Source organism: Pleurodeles waltl, chromosome 7 (assembly GCF_031143425.1).
Source record: "Pleurodeles waltl isolate 20211129_DDA chromosome 7, aPleWal1.hap1.20221129, whole genome shotgun sequence".
NCBI classification, from domain to species: Eukaryota; Metazoa; Chordata; class Amphibia; order Caudata; family Salamandridae; genus Pleurodeles; species Pleurodeles waltl.
The window spans coordinates 1,522,945,258-1,522,964,305 of record NC_090446.1 but is presented as its reverse complement, the minus strand read 5'-3'; the positions used below and the strand labels follow the sequence as shown (position 1 = coordinate 1,522,964,305).

Sequence of the window (19,048 nt, the reverse complement as noted above, 5' to 3'; positions counted from 1 at the left end):
TGATGGCAAACTACCCGAGGGCACATTTTCCCTCGTACATTATTTCATTTACTAACATCACACTAGGTTATATAATTCGAATATGCAACACACGCGTGAATATATGTAGGACCCTCTTTTTCTGCGTCATCAGTTGTAAGCTCCATATAAGTAAACAAAATGTCTTGCAAGGGACAACACATGCGGTGTCTCAGGCAAGACCTAAGGTACAGGGTGTGTGGAAGGGAGAGGGGAAGAAGGAGGCAAACTATCAAAGAGGCAAAAAAGCACACCAAACATAATGAAGGGCATAAAACAGCCAACAGTACCCCGAAACCATTTAGGAACACTAGAATGAAGGCAGGAGAGTATTTAATGAAGGGGTGGAATTGTGTCCTGCCTGGGGGGAAACAGGTTTTACCACTGAGGACTTTTACCACACAACCTTTACTGTGCAGGTAAGTACCATTCAGGTAAGTGTTTGTACCTTTGCCACGTAGCACTTTACCCCAAAGGTAAGTATTTTTTTTAATGACACAAAGGGTTTAGGAAACGGTAGAGCTAAAGGGAGGTAAGGCTGAATTTAGGGTTTGAGGTGGGTAGCGGTAAAGGGAGATGAGGGTAATTTTAGGGATTATGGGTGGGTAGAAGTAAAGGTGAAAAATAAATCTTCTTAAATCACTGGTGCTTGATGATGAATAAAACATCCTCTAAAAAGGTAACCAACAAATAAGTAAATATGACATAGCAGCAAACGTTAATTCATAAAAATCCATTTTATATGTTGACAGTCTTACATGAAGGGAGTGTGTTTACAGCGTCATCATCAATAAAAGTGACAGGTGGCCAAAATATATGTTTTTGAAATTGGTCATATGCAACAAAGTTTCATTATTGCCAGTTTTTTTAGTTCAGCTCTTGGAAATACTCGGAAGTGCACACTTCAGTTCTGATGGTTTCAATGTGTCTTGAGAGCAAAATCAAAAAAAAGGTTCCACGATCCGAGCGCAAGCAGCACGAAAGAACACTAATCAAGAAATGAATCGGTTGTTGGTCCACGCTCCAGGAAAGAAAACACAGAGAGACAAAATGAAGCCAGCAGAAACTGACATGTGCCCCTCAGTGAAAAGGAAGAAAATAAGTGTTCGATGGCATATGTTGCTGCAGATACACATGTTTCGCACAGTCCGCTGCCTGGTGTTGGGCTCGGAGTATTACAAGTTGTTTTTCTTCGAAGAAGTCTTTTTTGGTCACGGGACCGAAGGACTCCTCCCTCTTCGGCTCCATTGCGCATGGGCGTCGACTCCATCTTAGATTGTTTTTTTCCGCTGTCGGGTTCGGACGTATTCCTTTTCGCTCCGTGTTTCGGTTCGGAAAGTTAGTCAGAATCTCGGAAGAAAGCGTCGGTATTGTTCCGTTCGGTATCGGGATAGTTAGGTACATCGACACCGATCATCGGAAGACTTTGGGGTAGCTTCGATCCCCCATCGGGGCCTGGTCGGCCCGACCGCGTGCGACATCGAAGCCGATGGAACGGACCCCGTTTCGTTTCTGCCCAAAATGTCACAGTAAGTATCCTTATACAGATCAGCACTTGGTCTGTAACTTGTGCTTGTCCCCCGAGCACAAGGAGGATACCTGTGAGGCCTGTCGAGCCTTCCGGTCCAGAAAAACACTCCGGGACCGAAGAGCCAGGCGTCTACAAATGGCGTCCATGCCGACAAAACAACGTTTCGACGACGAAGAGGAAACATTCTCGGTTCTGGAATCAGAATCCGGAGACTCCGACGTCGAACAACAGCAACAAACAGTGAGTAAGACGTCGAAAATTAAAACCATTGAGAAGACAAAAGCCCAGGGGACGCCACTGCCAACAGGCCATGGCTCGACCCATAAAACCGGCGACCCGTCGAAGGCGCCGAAAAAGGGCACGCCCATAGCGAAGACACCCGACTCCGGTCGAGGGACCGCCATGGAGCAACCTCGGAGCCGAGATAGCGGCTCCGAGAGGCAAAAACAAGATGCCGGCACCGAAAAACATCGGCACCGAGACACACTGCCGAAAGCCACAAAAATTCTGTCGGTGCCGAGGCCGAAAAAAGATTCTCTCTCGGCGCCGAAAAGTTCCACACCTCCATCCTACACAGAGGAACAAGGAATAAGTGGCCAGATGCACAGATTTGGACAAGAGCTCCAAAGTGTAGAATCAGACTACACACAAAAGAGACTGTACATCCAGCAAGACACAGGGAAGATATCAACCCTTCCCCCAATAATGAGAAAAAGAAGGATCGGACTTCTCAAGGATGACGCACAACCACAAGCCAAAGTGGTTAAAAAAGTCACGCCTCCGCCCTCTCCACCACAACAGGCATCGCCGGCACAAACACCGCCACAAATGCACTCACCAGCGCAAACTACCATAAGTCAAGATAATCAGGATCAAGACGCTTGGGACCTATATGACACCCCAGTGCCGGACAATGATCCCGATTCATACCCCACAAAGCCGTCACCGCCAGAGGACAGTACCTCATACTCGCAACTGGTGGCTAGGGCAGCAGAATTCCACAATGTCCAACTGCATTCCGATCCTATAGAGGATGATTTTTTATTTAACACCCTCTCGGCTACACATAGCCAATATCAATGTCTCCCAATGCTACCAGGGATGTTACGGCACGCAAAACAAATTTTTGAAGAGCCCGTAAAATCAAGAGCCATCACCCCAAGGGTGGATAAGAAATACAAACCACCACCCACAGACCCAGTGTTTATTACTTCGCAGTTACCACCTGACTCCGTAGTAGTAGGGGCAGCTCGCAAAAGAGCAAATTCCCATACATCTGGCGACGCCCCACCTCCGGACAAAGAAAGCAGAAAATTTGATGCGGCAGGAAAAAGAGTAGCATCACAGGCAGCCAACCAGTGGCGCATCGCAAATTCTCAAGCGCTGCTGGCCCGATATGACCGCGCACACTGGGATGAGATGCAACTTCTCATAGACCATCTTCCCCAGGAATACCAAAAAAGGGCGCAGCAAATAGTTGAAGAGGGACAAACGATCTCAAACAATCAAATCCGCTCTTCAATGGACGCAGCCGATACTGCAGCGAGAACAGTCAACACTGCTGTCACCATAAGGAGACACGCTTGGCTACGCACTTCAGGCTTCAAACCTGAAATCCAGCAGGCTGTCCTTAATATGCCCTTCAACGAGAAACAACTTTTTGGCCCTGAAGTGGACACAGCCATTGAAAAACTTAAAAAGGACACAGACACGGCCAAAGCCATGGGCGCACTCTACTCCCCGCAGAGCAGAGGCTCTTTTAGAAAAACTCCATTTAGAGGGGGGTTTCGTGGGCAACCCACAGACACCACCAGCCAACAAACAAGAACCACACCATATCAGGGTTCATTCCAAAGGGGAGGTTTCAGGGGATATAGAGGGGGTCAATTCCCAAGGAGTAGGGGAAGATTCCAGACTCCAAAAACACCTCCACCTAAACAGTGACTTTCAAGTCACACAACCCCTTCACTCAACACCAGTGGGGGGAAGACTAAGCCAATTCTACCAATCTTGGCAGCAGATTACAACAGACAATTGGGTATTAGCAATAATCCAACATGGCTATTGCATAGAATTCCACAAATTCCCACCAAACATCCCTCCAAAAACACGCAAAATGTCACCACAACATTTAGAACTTTTAGGACTAGAAGTTCAAGCACTACTGCAAAAGGATGCAATAGAGTTAGTACCAGTACAACAAAAAAACACAGGAGTTTACTCCCTGTACTTTCTAATTCCAAAAAAAGACCAAACATTAAGACCAATATTAGATCTCAGGACACTAAATACCTACATCATATCGGACCACTTTCACATGGTCACACTACAAGACATCATTCCACTGCTCAAACAGCAAGATTACATGACCACATTAGACCTAAAAGATGTGTACTTTCATATACCGATACACCCTTCTCACAGAAAGTACCTAAGGTTCGTATTCAAAGGAATACATTACCAATTCAAAGTGTTGCCATTCGGAATAACAACTGCACCAAGAGTATTCACAAAATGTCTAGCAGTAGTAGCAGCACATATCAGGAGACAACAGATACATGTGTTTCCTTACCTAGACGATTGGCTAATCAAGACCAACACAGTAAAAAAGTGCACAAACGACACCACATATGTCATACAAACCCTTCACAAACTGGGTTTCTCCATCAACTATACAAAGTCACACCTCGAACCGTGTCAGACACAACAATATCTAGGGGCAACCATCAACACATCAAAAGGAATTGCCACTCCAAGTCCACAAAGAGTGCAAGCATTCCACAAGGTAATAAGTGCTATGTTTCCAAACCAAAAGATACAAGCAAAATTTGTGCTAAAACTTCTAGGCATGATGTCATCATGCATAGCCATTGTCCCAAACGCAAGACTACACATGCGACCCTTACAACAGTGCCTAGCATCACAATGGTCACAGGCACAGGGTCAACTTCAAGATCTGGTGTTGGTAGACCGCCAAATATACCTCTCGCTTCTATGGTGGAACAGCAACAATTTAAGCAAAGGGCGGACATTTCAGGACCCAGTGCCTCAATACGTTATAACAGCAGATGCTTCCATGACAGGGTGGGGAGCACACCTCAATCACCACAGCATTCAAGGACAATGGGATGTACACCAAACAAAATTTCATATCAATTACCTAGAACTGTTAGCAGTATTTCTAGCGTTAAAAGCCTTTCAACCCATAATAACACACAAATACATTCTTGTCAAAACAGACAACATGACAACAATGTATTATTTAAACAAACAAGGAGGAACACACTCAACACAATTGTGTCTCCTAACACAAAAAATATGGCAGTGGGCGATTCACAACAACATTCGCCTAATAGCACAATTTATTCCAGGGATCCAAAACCAACTAGCAGACAACCTTTCGCGAGACCACCAACAAGTCCACGAATGGGAAATTCACCCCCAAGTTCTGAACAAGTACTTTCAAATTTGGGGAACACCCCAGATAGATTTGTTCGCAACAAAAGAAAACGCAAAATGCCAAAACTTCGCACCCAGGTACCCACACCGCGAATCACAAGGCAATGCTCTATGGATGAGTTGGTCTGGGATATTTGCATACGCTTTTCCCCCTCTCCCTCTCCTTCCATATCTAGTAAACAAGTTGAGTCAAAACCAACTCAAACTCATACTGATAGCACCCACATGGGCAAGACAACATTGGTATACAACTCTACTAGACCTTTCACTAGTACCGCATGTCAAACTACCCAACAGACCAGATCTGTTAACACAACACAAACAACAGATCAGGCATCCAAACCCAGCATCATTGAATCTGGCAATTTGGCTCCTGAAATCCTAGAATTCGGACACTTAGACCTCACACAAGAATGTATGGAGGTCATAAAACAAGCTAGAAAAGCTTCCACTAGACACTGCTATGCATCTAAGTGGAAAAGATTTGTTTGCTACTGCCATACCAATCAAATCCAACCATTGCATGCCTCTACAAAGGACATAGTGGGATACTTACTACATTTGCAAAAAGCGAATCTCGCTTTTTCATCTATAAAAATACACCTCGCAGCAATATCTGCTTACCTACAAACTACTCATTCATCGTCTCTATTTAGAATACCAGTTATTAAAGCATTCATGGAAGGGCTAAAAAGAATTATACCACCAAGAACACCACCAGTTCCTTCATGGAACCTTAACATCGTCTTAACAAGACTCATGGGTCCACCTTTCGAACCCATGCATTCCTGTGAAATGCAATATCTAACCTGGAAAGTCGCATTTCTCATTGCAATCACATCCCTCAGAAGAGTAAGTGAAATACAGGCATTTACCATACAAGAACCATTTATTCAAATACACAAAAATAAAATAGTTCTAAGAACAAATCCAAAATTTCTACCAAAAGTAATCTCACCATTCCATTTAAATCAAACAGTAGAATTGCCAGTGTTCTTCCCACAACCAGATTCCGTGGCTGAAAGGGCACTACATACATTAGACATCAAAAGAGCACTAATGTACTACATTGACAGAACAAAGCTAATCAGGAAAACAAAACAACTGTTCATAGCTTTTCAAAAACCACACATAGGAAATCCAATCTCTAAACAAGGCATTGCTAGATGGATAGTCAGATGTATTCAAACATGCTATCTTAAAGCCAAAAGAGAATTGCCTATTACACCAAAGGCACACTCAACCAGAAAGAAAGGTGCTACAATGGCCTTTCTAGGAAACATTCCTATGAGCGAAATATGTAAGGCTGCAACCTGGTCTACGCCTCATACATTTACTAAACACTACTGTGTAGACGTACTAAATGCACAACAAGCTACAGTGGGCCAAGCTGTACTAAGAACATTATTCCAAACTACTTCAACTCCTACAGGCTAAACCACCGCTTTTAGGGGAGGTAACTGCTTTATAGTCTATGCGAAACATGTGTATCTGCAGCAACATATGCCATCGAACTGAAAATGTCACTTACCCAGTGTACATCTGTTCGTGGCATTAGTCGCTGCAGATTCACATGTGCCCTCCCGCCTCCCCGGGAAGCCTGTAGCCGTTTAGAAGTAGATCTTAAATCTTAAACATTTGTACATTTGTAAATAATTATTATAAACTTTTTATGTACATACGTATTCACTCCATTGCATGGGCACTATTTATAGCAAACAACTCCATCCTCACCCTCTGCGGGGAAAACAATCTAAGATGGAGTCGACGCCCATGCGCAATGGAGCCGAAGAGGGAGGAGTCCTTCGGTCCCGTGACCAAAAAAGACTTCTTCGAAGAAAAACAACTTGTAATACTCCGAGCCCAACACCAGGCAGCGGACTGTGCGAAACATGTGAATCTGCAGCGACTAATGCCACGAACAGATGTACACTGGGTAAGTGACATTTTCATTAACGGTGAAGCCAACCAATGGTGGGTAATGAACGGGCTAAAAGCACCTTTTTGGATTTAAATTTTTTTTTTTTAAGAAACATAGATCGTTGCAAGCGACAGCGCATGACCTGTCTCAGACAAGACCTAAAAATAACTACAGGATACAAGTTTTGAGCTTGCACACAATAGTTCCAACTATTTTGCTATTGCTCTGGCCCAGTGGTCGCTAATGTATCACAAACGAAGGTCCAGATAGGCAGAGAAGTAATAGTAATTTTATTCGATTGACAAAATAGTCAAGATAGATCCACCAGAGGATAAGGTGCAGTGTTTTCCACACTAAGGTACCACAGTACAATAGAGTCAAGATTGCCCTGCACACTAGCTCCCCACAACTGACAGAATCTCTGTTGTCATAATTGAGTTGTTTCCATAGTCAAGGAAATCAATTGGTGGAGATGGCGGCTGCGAAATACAGCGAGGGTGAATAATCATTAGCATTGACCCATGAGGCAATCATCCCAGCCGGCAGCTCACACAACTTCCTGGCAATGACGAACACTCCAACATTGACCCGCTGCATTACTGATACCAGTCGTTCCATTTATCTCAGACCCCTTATCTTCTCCAACCTGCTCTCTTCAAAAGTCTCCCTGATTTTTCAATAGGCCTGCCCTCCCACCCCTTCCTGGTGTTCCCACTCAAACTGATCCAATCTTCACCACACACAGCACCAACTTACAGTTTTGAATCACCATGTTTGTTTATTTATTTAAATTTGACATCTTTTAAAACATTAACTCTCAAAAGCAACCCAGCTGCATGCTCGCTTGGGAGACTGGTTGCAGTATTGGCCCTCAGGTCTAGGTTAGCCTTCTTTGGAGCCCCTGCTCAGTGGCTTAGCAAACTCTGAAAGCTCACTTTGGACTTGTTGCACCTGTGCTGCAGGTGCTGTACTTGGTCAGATTATGCTTTGGTTTGCACACATACTTGAAAGTTGTGATGAATAAATAGGAACAGTGCCTTGGGAGAATTAGTGGGCTAACGGAGCAATAACACAAAGCAATGACTGTAAACTTGAGTTCTATTTTAAAATGTAATAGTTGTGTAGCAGTGTTCGCAAATGGATTCCCTCTTTCATAAGTTACAGTAGGTTTTCAATTTTGTTTTACAGATACTGATGTTCCACTTGAAGGCTACAGACTCTTCCCCAAGCGCAAACTCTTCCACTTCTCCCATCCCTCCTCGTCTATGGGTGATCAGGACTTAGGGGTGCTTCCGCAGAATCTGTTGGACCTCTACTTCCAAGCTCAGGTGTCAAGGTTTTGGGACTATGTTCTCAGCCGTATGCCGAAGACTACTCTGGGGGAACGCACAGTCAATGGAAGAAGTAAGGAATAAAGAGAATTTCTATTTTTAAAAATACATGAATTTTGCAATCTGTTAAGTGCGCTTGGCGCCTGAGTGAAGATGACTGAGGCCAGATGGCGAATGAATGACTTGGGAGTGGTGTGAACAAGAGATCCAGTGTGCATGGTGAGCCAAGCTTCGAAAACATTTGAAATGGTTAAGTGTTGAATTCTGATCCTGATGTAGCATGCCTGAGATGGGCCACAGAAGTGTTGCCTGCAATTCAGTGGACTAACATTTCTTCTTCTCTTGCAGTTCTAGCTGGTTTCTTTGAGCACTACGTAAACTGTTTAACATGCGATGAAGTGATTGTCCTCAGTGACCTTTTTGACCTCTTTGAGGAGGACATCTGCTCATTCCAGCAGGTGGGGAGTTCTGCCCCTTTTTGACTTACTCCTTTCATCTTGTATAGAAGCCATGTTTAGGGAGTGATTTACTAGTGTGGTTGTAAAAAGGCTTGTGTCCTATTGCTCTCTAAAACTTGGCTCGTGGCACTGGGTCATGTACCCCATATTGCTACTATTGGGGTGAAGATCCTACATATAATTAAAGTGTGGCTACACAATAGTCTACTGGGTTATGGGCTTCTACTCAAACTGTTTTTGGGCTTCTTTCATCTTCCTTCTGAACATTAACAAAATCATTTTAATTTCCCAGAGAGACTTAAACAGATTGAAAGATAGAAGAGAGGTGGAACCCCGACAAGCGCCTAATGTTTGTCCTCAATCTCCTGAGATTACTTCAAAGCCAAAAAAGATTAGGGGGATGCCAGAGATGGTGCATGAGCCTCGGGTAAGTTCATGTGAACTGCCAACTACGCCTGTTGGGCAACACCCCTTAACTGAAGTGATGTATGTAATATGTTCTAGACTGACAAATTATCCTCAGGTTCGAGACTTTTTGTTAATGTTTATTTGCCAAAGAGGAAGATCACCACCAAATACAGATGACTTTTGCTCCTCTCCCTTCCCTTAAAGCCCTACCCTTTTGAATATTAAATTGAAGACACACAAGCCACGGATATGGGATGGAAGTTCTCTGTGTGCTTTGGGGGGGGTGGGGCCTAGTTACTAGCTTGGAATACCTGGGCCTGCACATAAAAGGCTCAAGAAGAGTGGAGGAGTGGTGTTGTGGGGGTAATACAGCTTAGAACTTCATAGTTTGTGTTTCTAATTGGCAAAACCACCAACAGTATGGCATGGAGGGAGTCCCTGAAGGTAACCCTTGGATAAATGGAATATGGTGGAACAGATAAGATATTCTGTTAATATTCCATGGACTACTCATGCCACAGAAAAAAGTTATTGAATTATAAATCTGAAACGGTCCTTTTATCGAAGGAAACAGAATGTACAATAGAAGTTAAGAGTCCTTATTGTTTCTAAAGCAGTGGTCTGTCTTGGTAAACATGTTTGCATCAATGAACAAACTGCTAACCTGCTACATTTTGCAAAACAATGTACTCAAAGCTGACATCCCCCTGACCTATGGGCCTGGTTAGAAAGGACTGGCGTTGATTGAGCCCAGAAAACCAAAAACATCTCTTCTGATTTTAAGCTCCACTTTCATTTCAGCAGCAGCGACTGCTGTGCTTCTGTCGCTCTTCACTTTCCTTCTCTTCCCTTTCAACAAATGGCCAGGCTGCTGTATAGCGCAACGAGCCGCCTGAGCCGTGCAGTCACTGACGATGCGCAATCAAGGCTCTGCCTTGCAGGTGAGTAAGGAGCTGCCTGTTACCAGCTGGCTGCTCAAGAGCAGGACACTGACTGAGGATAAGCGGAGCACTGGTTGCCACAAGCAGACACTGCTTGGAGACCAAAGCATTGGTAGCCACAAGCAGGGAACCTAATGGTGCAGAATAATAATAAACAATGCACGATAAGTACATATATTATACCTATTCAAGTATGTGCCCTAGATAGCATTAAGGGGTTATACAGCATTACTAAACCCTTACACACAATTCATTACCAAATACATTCTACATATAATTAGTATTTGCTTATCACTGTGTAGTTGCTAACACATTGTAGATAACTTTAGCCTGTGCTGAGAACTACTGATGCATAGAACGGAAAAAGACATGCGCCTTTCGAAGAGGCAGGGCGAACATAAAGGCAGCTCTTGTGCAGCATTTCTATTCAGGCTAATCTTCATCAAAAGCTCAGCTTTATCCTGGCCAGAGGCATCATCAACTACTCCCTGGAGTCTGTGGTAATCCCAGAGACACTGAAAATTTCATACATTAAACCCATCCTAAAAATATGAGCTCTGACCCCGTGCTCGCCACTAATTGGTACTCAGTCTGCAATGGCCCAGTTTTAGGGAAGATTAAAGTTGTCTACCAGCAACTGACATTCTAAATTAAACAGGACAATCTACTCTCTGACATCCAAACAGGATTCTGCCCAGGCAGACGCACAGAATATGTGCTAATTTCAGCACAGTGTTACATCAAGGCAAGGTAACCAAGAAATCAAAGTAGAGCTACAACTGGGGCTGCCCTTAAATCACCTAGAATCAGGGGCAGTCTAGAAAAAGAACAGTGGTTCATTGCAGTATCTTAGGGAGATGATTAATTGGTCAGTCAGTAAATGTATGGAAACAATATTAGTGCCACTTATAAACAGCAGTGAAAACAGTTGAACCATCGCCAATAGACCCATAATTAACAGTAATTTGTAACATTTAATTCATTATAACAGTGCACGGGTGATCACATAGTGCAGAAAACCACGAGGCATAGACTACTGTGAAAAATACAAGAGGCAATGGATCAAATTTCTTTTTTTTACCATTGTATGGATAGAGTATCCAAATAAAAATTGTGAAATCATTCAAAGAGAGCCAATTTGCCGACAACATTGACGCCGTCTCGACCCATGATAGTTTAAAAAGCCATCTTCAGGGCAAGAGTATATTGAGCATAAACAGGAGCCTCTTGGCATGAAAAGGAGAAGGATTAAAACATTGTGTTATGACTTAATAAAAACTGAATAATTCATTGCATGGCCATGTCTCAAAAAGGAGTTACGGATGTGAGACAATAATCCTGAATGTCTGAAACGTTTATTAAAAACAGTTAATGAGTACTTCCCAAGCTGCTGAGTTCAACTTATGAAGTTGTGGTGTGACCTGAGCCATTGAGCCCGATCTCTGAAGTTCGGGCGAGTTCTGAGCCACTGCCACAGAATTGTGAAAGTGTCACGTGACCCGAAGTCACTGTCCCCAGTTGTAACATGACTTAGAGCTGCTGTTTGACCTGAGACCTCAGCGTGTGGTCCTCTGTCCGGCCAGCGAGCCTTCACCATCTGCTTGAGCCTGGTCTTACTTGCCGCAGTGAGCAGGACCAGAGTAGCTTAAGCGGGGCTGCAACGAGCACCTGCTGTCCCAGTCCTAAGCAACCATCGTAAACCACAGCTACATCATCTAGACCCAAGCACTGAGGAGGCAGAGAAGAAGTGCCGGCGTGTGCTCAGCCCGAAGAGGAGCAAGCATTGGAGGAGCCAGTTGGCTGTCCTAGAAGCATCAGCCCATCCACGGACCAATAGAGACTCATGTGAGAACCGGTGAAGTGAGTTAAATAAACAAAGAGTGAGACCTGGCACAAGTGTAAGAAATCATCTAGACTTGAGCCTAATTATGCTAGAAACAGACTTAGGGAGGCAACCGCCTGACGCAAATGGGAGGCAGCAGGGTCAAAAGTGGGAAGAGACACTGATGTACTTAAGTGCCAGGACACTAAATTACATCGGATACATTTTCTTATGTGAAGTATTTAGTTCTAGTGTTCATTAAAGTACTTTTCTTCATGAAAATCAAGCACTGGGTTGAACACTAATTTATTATACTAATGTGTGTTCAAGTGCACACACACTACTACCTCCCTGAGAAGCCTGTGATTGCTCACCATTCCTACCACAGAGAGTCAAGTGCTGAAAGGGTTTTACTTAGCCCAGTTTGACTTGAGACATCAGAGGTAAACCACTTCAACTGCTATGGTTGATGCCCAGTAGCCTTTCGCCCTAAACCCCTCCAAAAAAAACAGGTTCCGATATCAAGCATTATAGTTTCGCCATCCCTCAGTGTTTTGTAGCCATAGACATGTAGATGAAAACAAATGCCTTCAAACCATAAACATCTCATGTTTGTCTAGGGGTAATGGACCGCTTACAATCCACTGTCTATTTGGTCTAAAAAGCTTGGCACTCCTCCTAACCTAACTCTCCAAGTTAGGAATCTAAGCGTAACCATAGACTCAAACCTCTCTCTGATCCCTCAAGGTAAACAAGTTACCAAAGATTGCTTCTACTTGATGAATTGCTAAATCAAGTCTTTCCTTAGCTAGAATTCAAGCAAATGCTACAAGTCACCCTCAACCTTGTATTTTCCTGACTGGAGCCTACGCCACTGGCATCCATCTAGGAGCATCCAACCAAGTAATTAAAAATCTAGAAAGAATCCACGGTGTGGCTGCAAGACGGCTGCGTACTCTCATTATCTGGTCATGATCCTCTCCCTTTCTTCAGTGTCTACACTAGCTTGCCTTAGCTACTCTAATCGTGTTTAGAGCTGCATGCATAGTTAATTGTGAAATTCATGGATGTCCCATCGAACTAGACCACTTTAATCCATCTGGCTCCTTTCCTGTCTGTACTTACCTTCAACAAACCTTATCCCGGGGGAACTTCTCAGTTCAAACAGCAAAGATATGTAACTCTCCACCTTCATAAACATTTTACAGATCACACTCTGCCACCTTCAATTCTGGAGATCACAAAAAACCTATCTTGTTTACAAATACATGTTTTGTATTAATCAACCCAGAGTGCAAGTTGTCTTTCTTCATACCTTTCCTAAACACTTCAGCTCAGTGACTCTGCAGCAGGATGTCTAGATCACGCCTCCAAATCTCAAGCAACTCTTACTCTAACAGCACAGTTCATGCTACCACCACCATCTCCATAAGTCATGCACTCTATCAGAGGGCCCAAGATCCCAAGGCATATCAGCTGCTTGAAGAACCGATCAGATATATGAAGCACTATAGTAATGTTACAATAAAGTACAACATATTTCCTGAGAGAAAATTGGCCTCCCTGATCTCCAGGTGTATAAGCGGGTCTGTGTGAGTGATTGCTGAGTGTTAGTGAGTGAAGCCCAAACTGAGATTTTTGGCACAGTTGAACATGGTGTACTTTTCCCCAGGGCTTTTTAATGGTAGCAGCATTGCATGACCAGCCGTGACTCGCTTGTTAACACCCTGCGCTGTACACTAGTGTGAAGAATTGTGATAAAACAAGTTGTTGCTGCATTTGCTCTCTTGTACTTCCTACTGATGTCCAGGCTTGCTCCTCTACAGAGAGAAACTGTCATCCTGTCTCAGAATGCTGCCACAGCAAGTGCCTCACTCTTTAAGGTAAGCAGTTCTGGTTTTGTATCCAACAGTGAGGGTCAGTACAGATTGTCATGTTATTGACAGGAGGCTGTGTTTGAACATTTGGTACTTTAACAGGGTTTGAAATAAAGAGGGTGGGATCTCTTACTGAAATTACTCCACATTTGTACACCACATTGTTTGGGACTCACTGTAAGGATCAGATCGAATGTGAATCCCATTAATAAGTAAAGTTGGACCATGTAGCCATGTTTTATGCAATAGTCTGAGCTGAGTAGGCTCTGTGTCAGTACAATTGTCCTCCATTCTGCTTAAAACAATGTGGTATGTTGTTTTTTGGGGGCTTTTTTTCTTCGTTGCGATGGAAAATAGTTATTGTTTCTCAGAATACTGCTTTTGTTTTATTCTAATATTCATATTATATTTCCTCTAAGTATAATTGTCTCCCCGCTGAGGTAAATGTGCATTTGTATGTGGTACTGCGCGAGGCCCAGGAGTGTAGTGAGAGAGTGCGCGAGTGCTCCGCCTCTCCTGTGTCTTCTCCCCGTGCTCAGCTTGGCACTGGTGGGGGGTAGAGCGGTTGAGGATCAAGTGTTGGACATACCATAGGCTTGAACATCATCTTACTAAAATGACATCATTTGTTAGATTTTTCTCTGTTCATCTAGTCATCATAAATGACACCAGTACAGCTTGGCTTTGCTTATCAGTTTGATATTTCCAATACGATAGAAGTAAAACTCCCAAGAAAATTTAGCACATACGGGATCCTGGTTAATGTTTAATGCCAACAGTAATGTACACTTCTAGTATGCTTTCTCTACTTACCCAGCAATCTAAATTCATGTATCATCTAAGAAAATTATATACTCGTAGCATGTGTTGCAAGCTCTATATGCTGCTGCCGTCTAATGTTGGGCTTGAATGTTTGCAGCATGTTTTTCTTCCTATAATTCTTTCGAGTAACGAGGTATAGTGACTCTTCCCTTAGTTGGTAATGGGCACTGGCTCCATTGTTAGACTGTTTTTTGCACCTTCAGGTTGTACCAATCGGGCTTTTGAGCGCCTGACTCCTGTGTCACAGGCGAACCTTCTCGATCCCACTTTGTTGTCATTGATTACTGGCCTCACCTCTGCATCTTTCCACTGGGTCCTCCGCTACCTCTCGGGACCATCGGCCATTGTCTCTGGTGCCCTATCGACAAGAAAGCCAGGTGAGTGATGGAAAGAATTACTTTTCCAATATTACCCACATTGCTAGTCCAAGTTCCCCTGGACTGACCACCATCAAGTCTGCAATCTCTGCCTCTACCCAGAGCGGCAGACCTACCTTGCCTTATGCTCAAAGAAGATCCTTCAGTACTGACGAGAGCGAAGGTGGAGCCATTGGAGACTGTAGAGTCCATAGGTTGACCACAAACCCAAAATCTTCGAGGAGCACAACCTTGAGGTGGAGGAAGAAACCTGCCCTGCAGAGACCCAGCTGGTCCAGTCTACTTTGAAAGCAAGCTTGCCCTCCAAAACCCAGGTAGAATGTCATCAAGCCCCGAAGTTCAACAACCCCTGAAGGCTTAGACCGGGAGTATGGCCAACACCCTTTCACGACCTACGGCTGCTTAGCAACCCTAGGAACAGGCCGAGCACTGCCCCAGCAGGGGTCAAGCATCGAGTTCAGAGACCCAGCAACAGCCTGCTATCCCACCACTCTCTTCGGACCATGAGCTCACCAACAGAAGCCTTTGGAACTGACAACGCTCCCCTCCCCAGCCCTAAAGGTCCTGCATAATCACAGCTACCTTCAGAGCCGATGAGCTCATTGACTGTGATGTCAAAAAGATCGGCACCCAAGTCCTCCCACCGAAATCCGCATCAACACAGAAGATCCACTCAGCACCAAAAGCTCCATTAATGGCTGGCGCCAATGAATCAGAGCAACCTATTTTCCAGAGTTTGTAGGAAGAGTTGTGTGCTTGCCAAGTACGTCTTTTTATCCACATGTAAACTGGAAGAATTTTCAGCAAGCTGCCACTGAGGCCACAAGATACTCTTTCAAGGAAGAGGAAGTTATCTTTTGAGGAACAAATTGCATTGGACAGGAGACATAAGGACAGGGACACTAGTTTCCTCCTCCCTCCTCCTCCTCTCTTACCACCTACGTCCCCACTCTACCACCACATGTTCCACACAGTCTTTCTATAGGGGATGACTTGCAGAATCCTGCTATTCTCCCTATGAACCTGAGCCCAGAAAGGACCCATGGGATGACTATGATGTTGATCCTCCAGGTGGTACAGACCCGGATATGCCTCCACTGAAGCATTGCCTCTGTTGATGATGCTAGCTCATACTGTGAGATACATAGGGTGGCTACTTTTCATAAAGTAGATTTGACAGTCGTCCACAAAACAATGGCTTCCTGGTTGAGGCACTGTCAAAGACCCAGCGCACCGTCCAGTTTCTCCCAATGCTGAAAGGGATGCTTAAGATCAAACTCGAGACATTCAAAGAGCCAGTTAAGGCTCCTGTCTTCACAACTAGGGTCAAGAAAAAATACAAACCCTCACCCAATGACCTTCCATACATTGGCAGCTACTTTCCTCTGGACTCTCTTGTTGTACACAAGGCGCAGAAACTTGACAATGCGTAGGGTGCAGGGGACATGAGGATTCCCAACTCAGTTGGCCTGCGCTCGCAAAATGACAGGGCACATTGAGATGAGATGGAGGAACTTCTCAAACACCTCACAGAGGAATTTAGGCAGTGTGAGCAAGAGCAGGAGCAGGTGGCAGAGGGCAAGACCATCTTGAACACCACCATCTGCGGTGACCTGACACAGCTGATACTGCTGGCAGGAAAATTAATACCAGAATCATGGACAGGCGTTACACTTGGCTCCATGTCTTCGGCTTTAAGCCAGAACTACAGCAGCATCTGCTGAACCTTCTGTGCAACAGTGAACACCTTTTTGGACCATAGGTAGAGCAGATGCATGAATAGCTCATGACACAGCCAAGGCCATAGGTGGCCTTCAGTCATCCACTTCCAGGAAGTCCTTTCAGAGGTCATACTACAGTGGAGGCAGTAAGACCACTTCCCTGAACTCTCCCGCCTCTTACCAGAGGCAGTAACAGCAATACCGCCAATGGTCAACACAGCGGCATTCTAGAGGGAGTTACAGAAGTAACAACACCAGAGGTAGGGGCCAAGGAGGCTTGGTTAAAGGAACCACCTCATCCAAGCACTTACTTCTTATTCCTGTGGGGGGAGACTGCAGGGATTTCTTCCTTGTTGGCAAGAGGTCACCCTTGACTAATGGGTTCTCTCAGTCGTGCAGCATGGTTACTGCCTGGAGCTCAGTACAACCCGATCAAACATTCCCCCCCACAGACAACCCTCTTCGCAGAACACCAATGACTTCTCTGGGAAGATGAACCAGGTGTTCATTCCCAAAGGAGCAAAACAACCAGTGCTACTGCAGCATCACAGCAAGGGTTGTGTACTCCCTATACTTTCTAAGTCAGGGTCACTAAAGTCTATACTGGACCAAAGGCTCCTTAACAAGTGTTCGGTGGCATGTGTAGCTGCAGATACACATGCTGTGCATAGTCCGCCGTCTGGTGTTGGGTCCGAGTGTTACAAGTTGTTTTTCTTCGAAGAAGTCTTTTTCGAGTCACGAGACCGAGGGACTCCTCCTTCTTTAGTTCCATTGCGCATGGGCGTCGACTCCATCTTAGATTGTTTTTTTTCCGCCATCGGGTTCGGACGTGTTCCTTTTCGATCCGTGTTTCGGGTCGGAAAGATAGTCAGAATCTCGGAAAACTACGTCGGTATTGTTTCGTTCGGTATCGGGTTAGATTAGAATCGACACCGAATCTTGAAGAGCTCTGGTAGCCCTTCGGGGTAATTTCGATTCCCCGTCGGGGCCTGGTCGGCCCGACCGCGTGCAACATCGACACTGATGGAACGGACCCCGTTCCAATTCTGTCCTAAATGCCACAGTAAATATCCCTATACAGACCAACATTTGGTCTGTAACTTGTGCCTGTCACCCGAGCACAAGGAAGAGACGTGTGAGGCCTGTCGAGCGTTTCGGTCCAGAAAAACACTCCGTGACCGAAGAGCCAGAAGGTTGCAGATGGCGTCCACGCTGACAGGACAACGACGGTTCGAGGAAGAAGGAGAAGAAGAAGAAACTTTCTCCATCCACGAATCCGACTCAGAAGAATTAGATGTCGAAGAAACCGTGAGTAAGACGTCGAAACAAACACCACACAGGAAAACAGATAAAGCCCAGGGGACGCCACTGCCAACAGGCCATGGCTCAACCCATAAAATACAGGGAGTGCAGAATTATTAGGCAAATGAGTATTTTGACCACATCATCCTCTTTATGCATGTTGTCTTACTCCAAGCTGTATAGGCTCGAAAGCCTACTACCAATTAAGCATATTAGGTGATGTGCATCTCTGTAATGAGAAGGGGCGTGGTCTAATGACATCAACACCCTATATCAGGTGTGCATAATTATTAGGCAACTTCCTTTCCTTTGGCAAAATGGGTCAAAAGAAGGACTTGACAGGCTCAGAAAAGTCAAAAATAGTGAGATATCTTGCAGAGGGATGCAGCACTCTTAAAATTGCAAAGCTTCTGAAGCGTGATCATCGAACAATCAAGCGTTTCATTCAAAATAGTCAACAGGGTCGCAAGAAGCGTGTGGAAAAACCAAGGCGCAAAATAACTGCCCATGAACTGAGAAAAGTCAAGCGTGCAGCTGCCACGATGCCACTTGCCACCAGTTTGGCCATATTTCAGAGCTGCAACATCACTGGAGTGCCCAAAAGCACAAGGTGTGCAATACTCAGAGACATGGCCAAGGTAAGAAAGGCTGAAAGACGACCACCACTGAACAAGACACACAAGCTGAAACGTCAAGGCTGGGCCAAGAAATATCTCAAGACTGATTTTTCTAAGGTTTTATGGACTGATGAAATGAGAGTGAGTCTTGATGGGCCAGATGGATGGGCCCGTGGCTGGATTGGTAAAGGGCAGAGAGCTCCAGTCCGACTCAGACGCCAGCAAGGTGGAGGTGGAGTACTGGTTTGGGCTGGTTTCAGCAAAGATGAGCTTGTGGGGCCTTTTCGGGTTGAGGATGGAGTCAAGCTCAACTCCCAGTCCTACTGCCAGTTCCTGGAAGACACCTTCTTCAAGCAGTGGTACACGCAGAAGTCTGCATCCTTCAAGAAAAACATGATTTTCATGCAGGACAATGCTCCATCACACGCGTCCAAGTACTCCAC

The 19,048-nt window shown here is 44.8% G+C and overlaps 1 protein-coding gene across 2 annotated transcripts in view; it reads left to right on the top strand.

The window, feature by feature from the left end:
- The window catches only part of LOC138246639 (guanylate-binding protein 1-like), a 219,203-nt gene that overhangs the window by 76,819 nt on the left and 123,336 nt on the right, over positions 1-19,048 (top strand). For both annotated transcript variants that reach the window (XM_069201357.1, XM_069201358.1), the window contains 4 exons: positions 8,118-8,333; positions 8,609-8,718; positions 9,011-9,145; positions 13,716-13,772. In XM_069201357.1, coding sequence (XP_069057458.1) covers positions 8,118-8,333; positions 8,609-8,718; positions 9,011-9,145; positions 13,716-13,772 — 518 coding nt within the window. The remainder of the gene's footprint in view (positions 1-8,117; positions 8,334-8,608; positions 8,719-9,010; positions 9,146-13,715; positions 13,773-19,048) is intronic.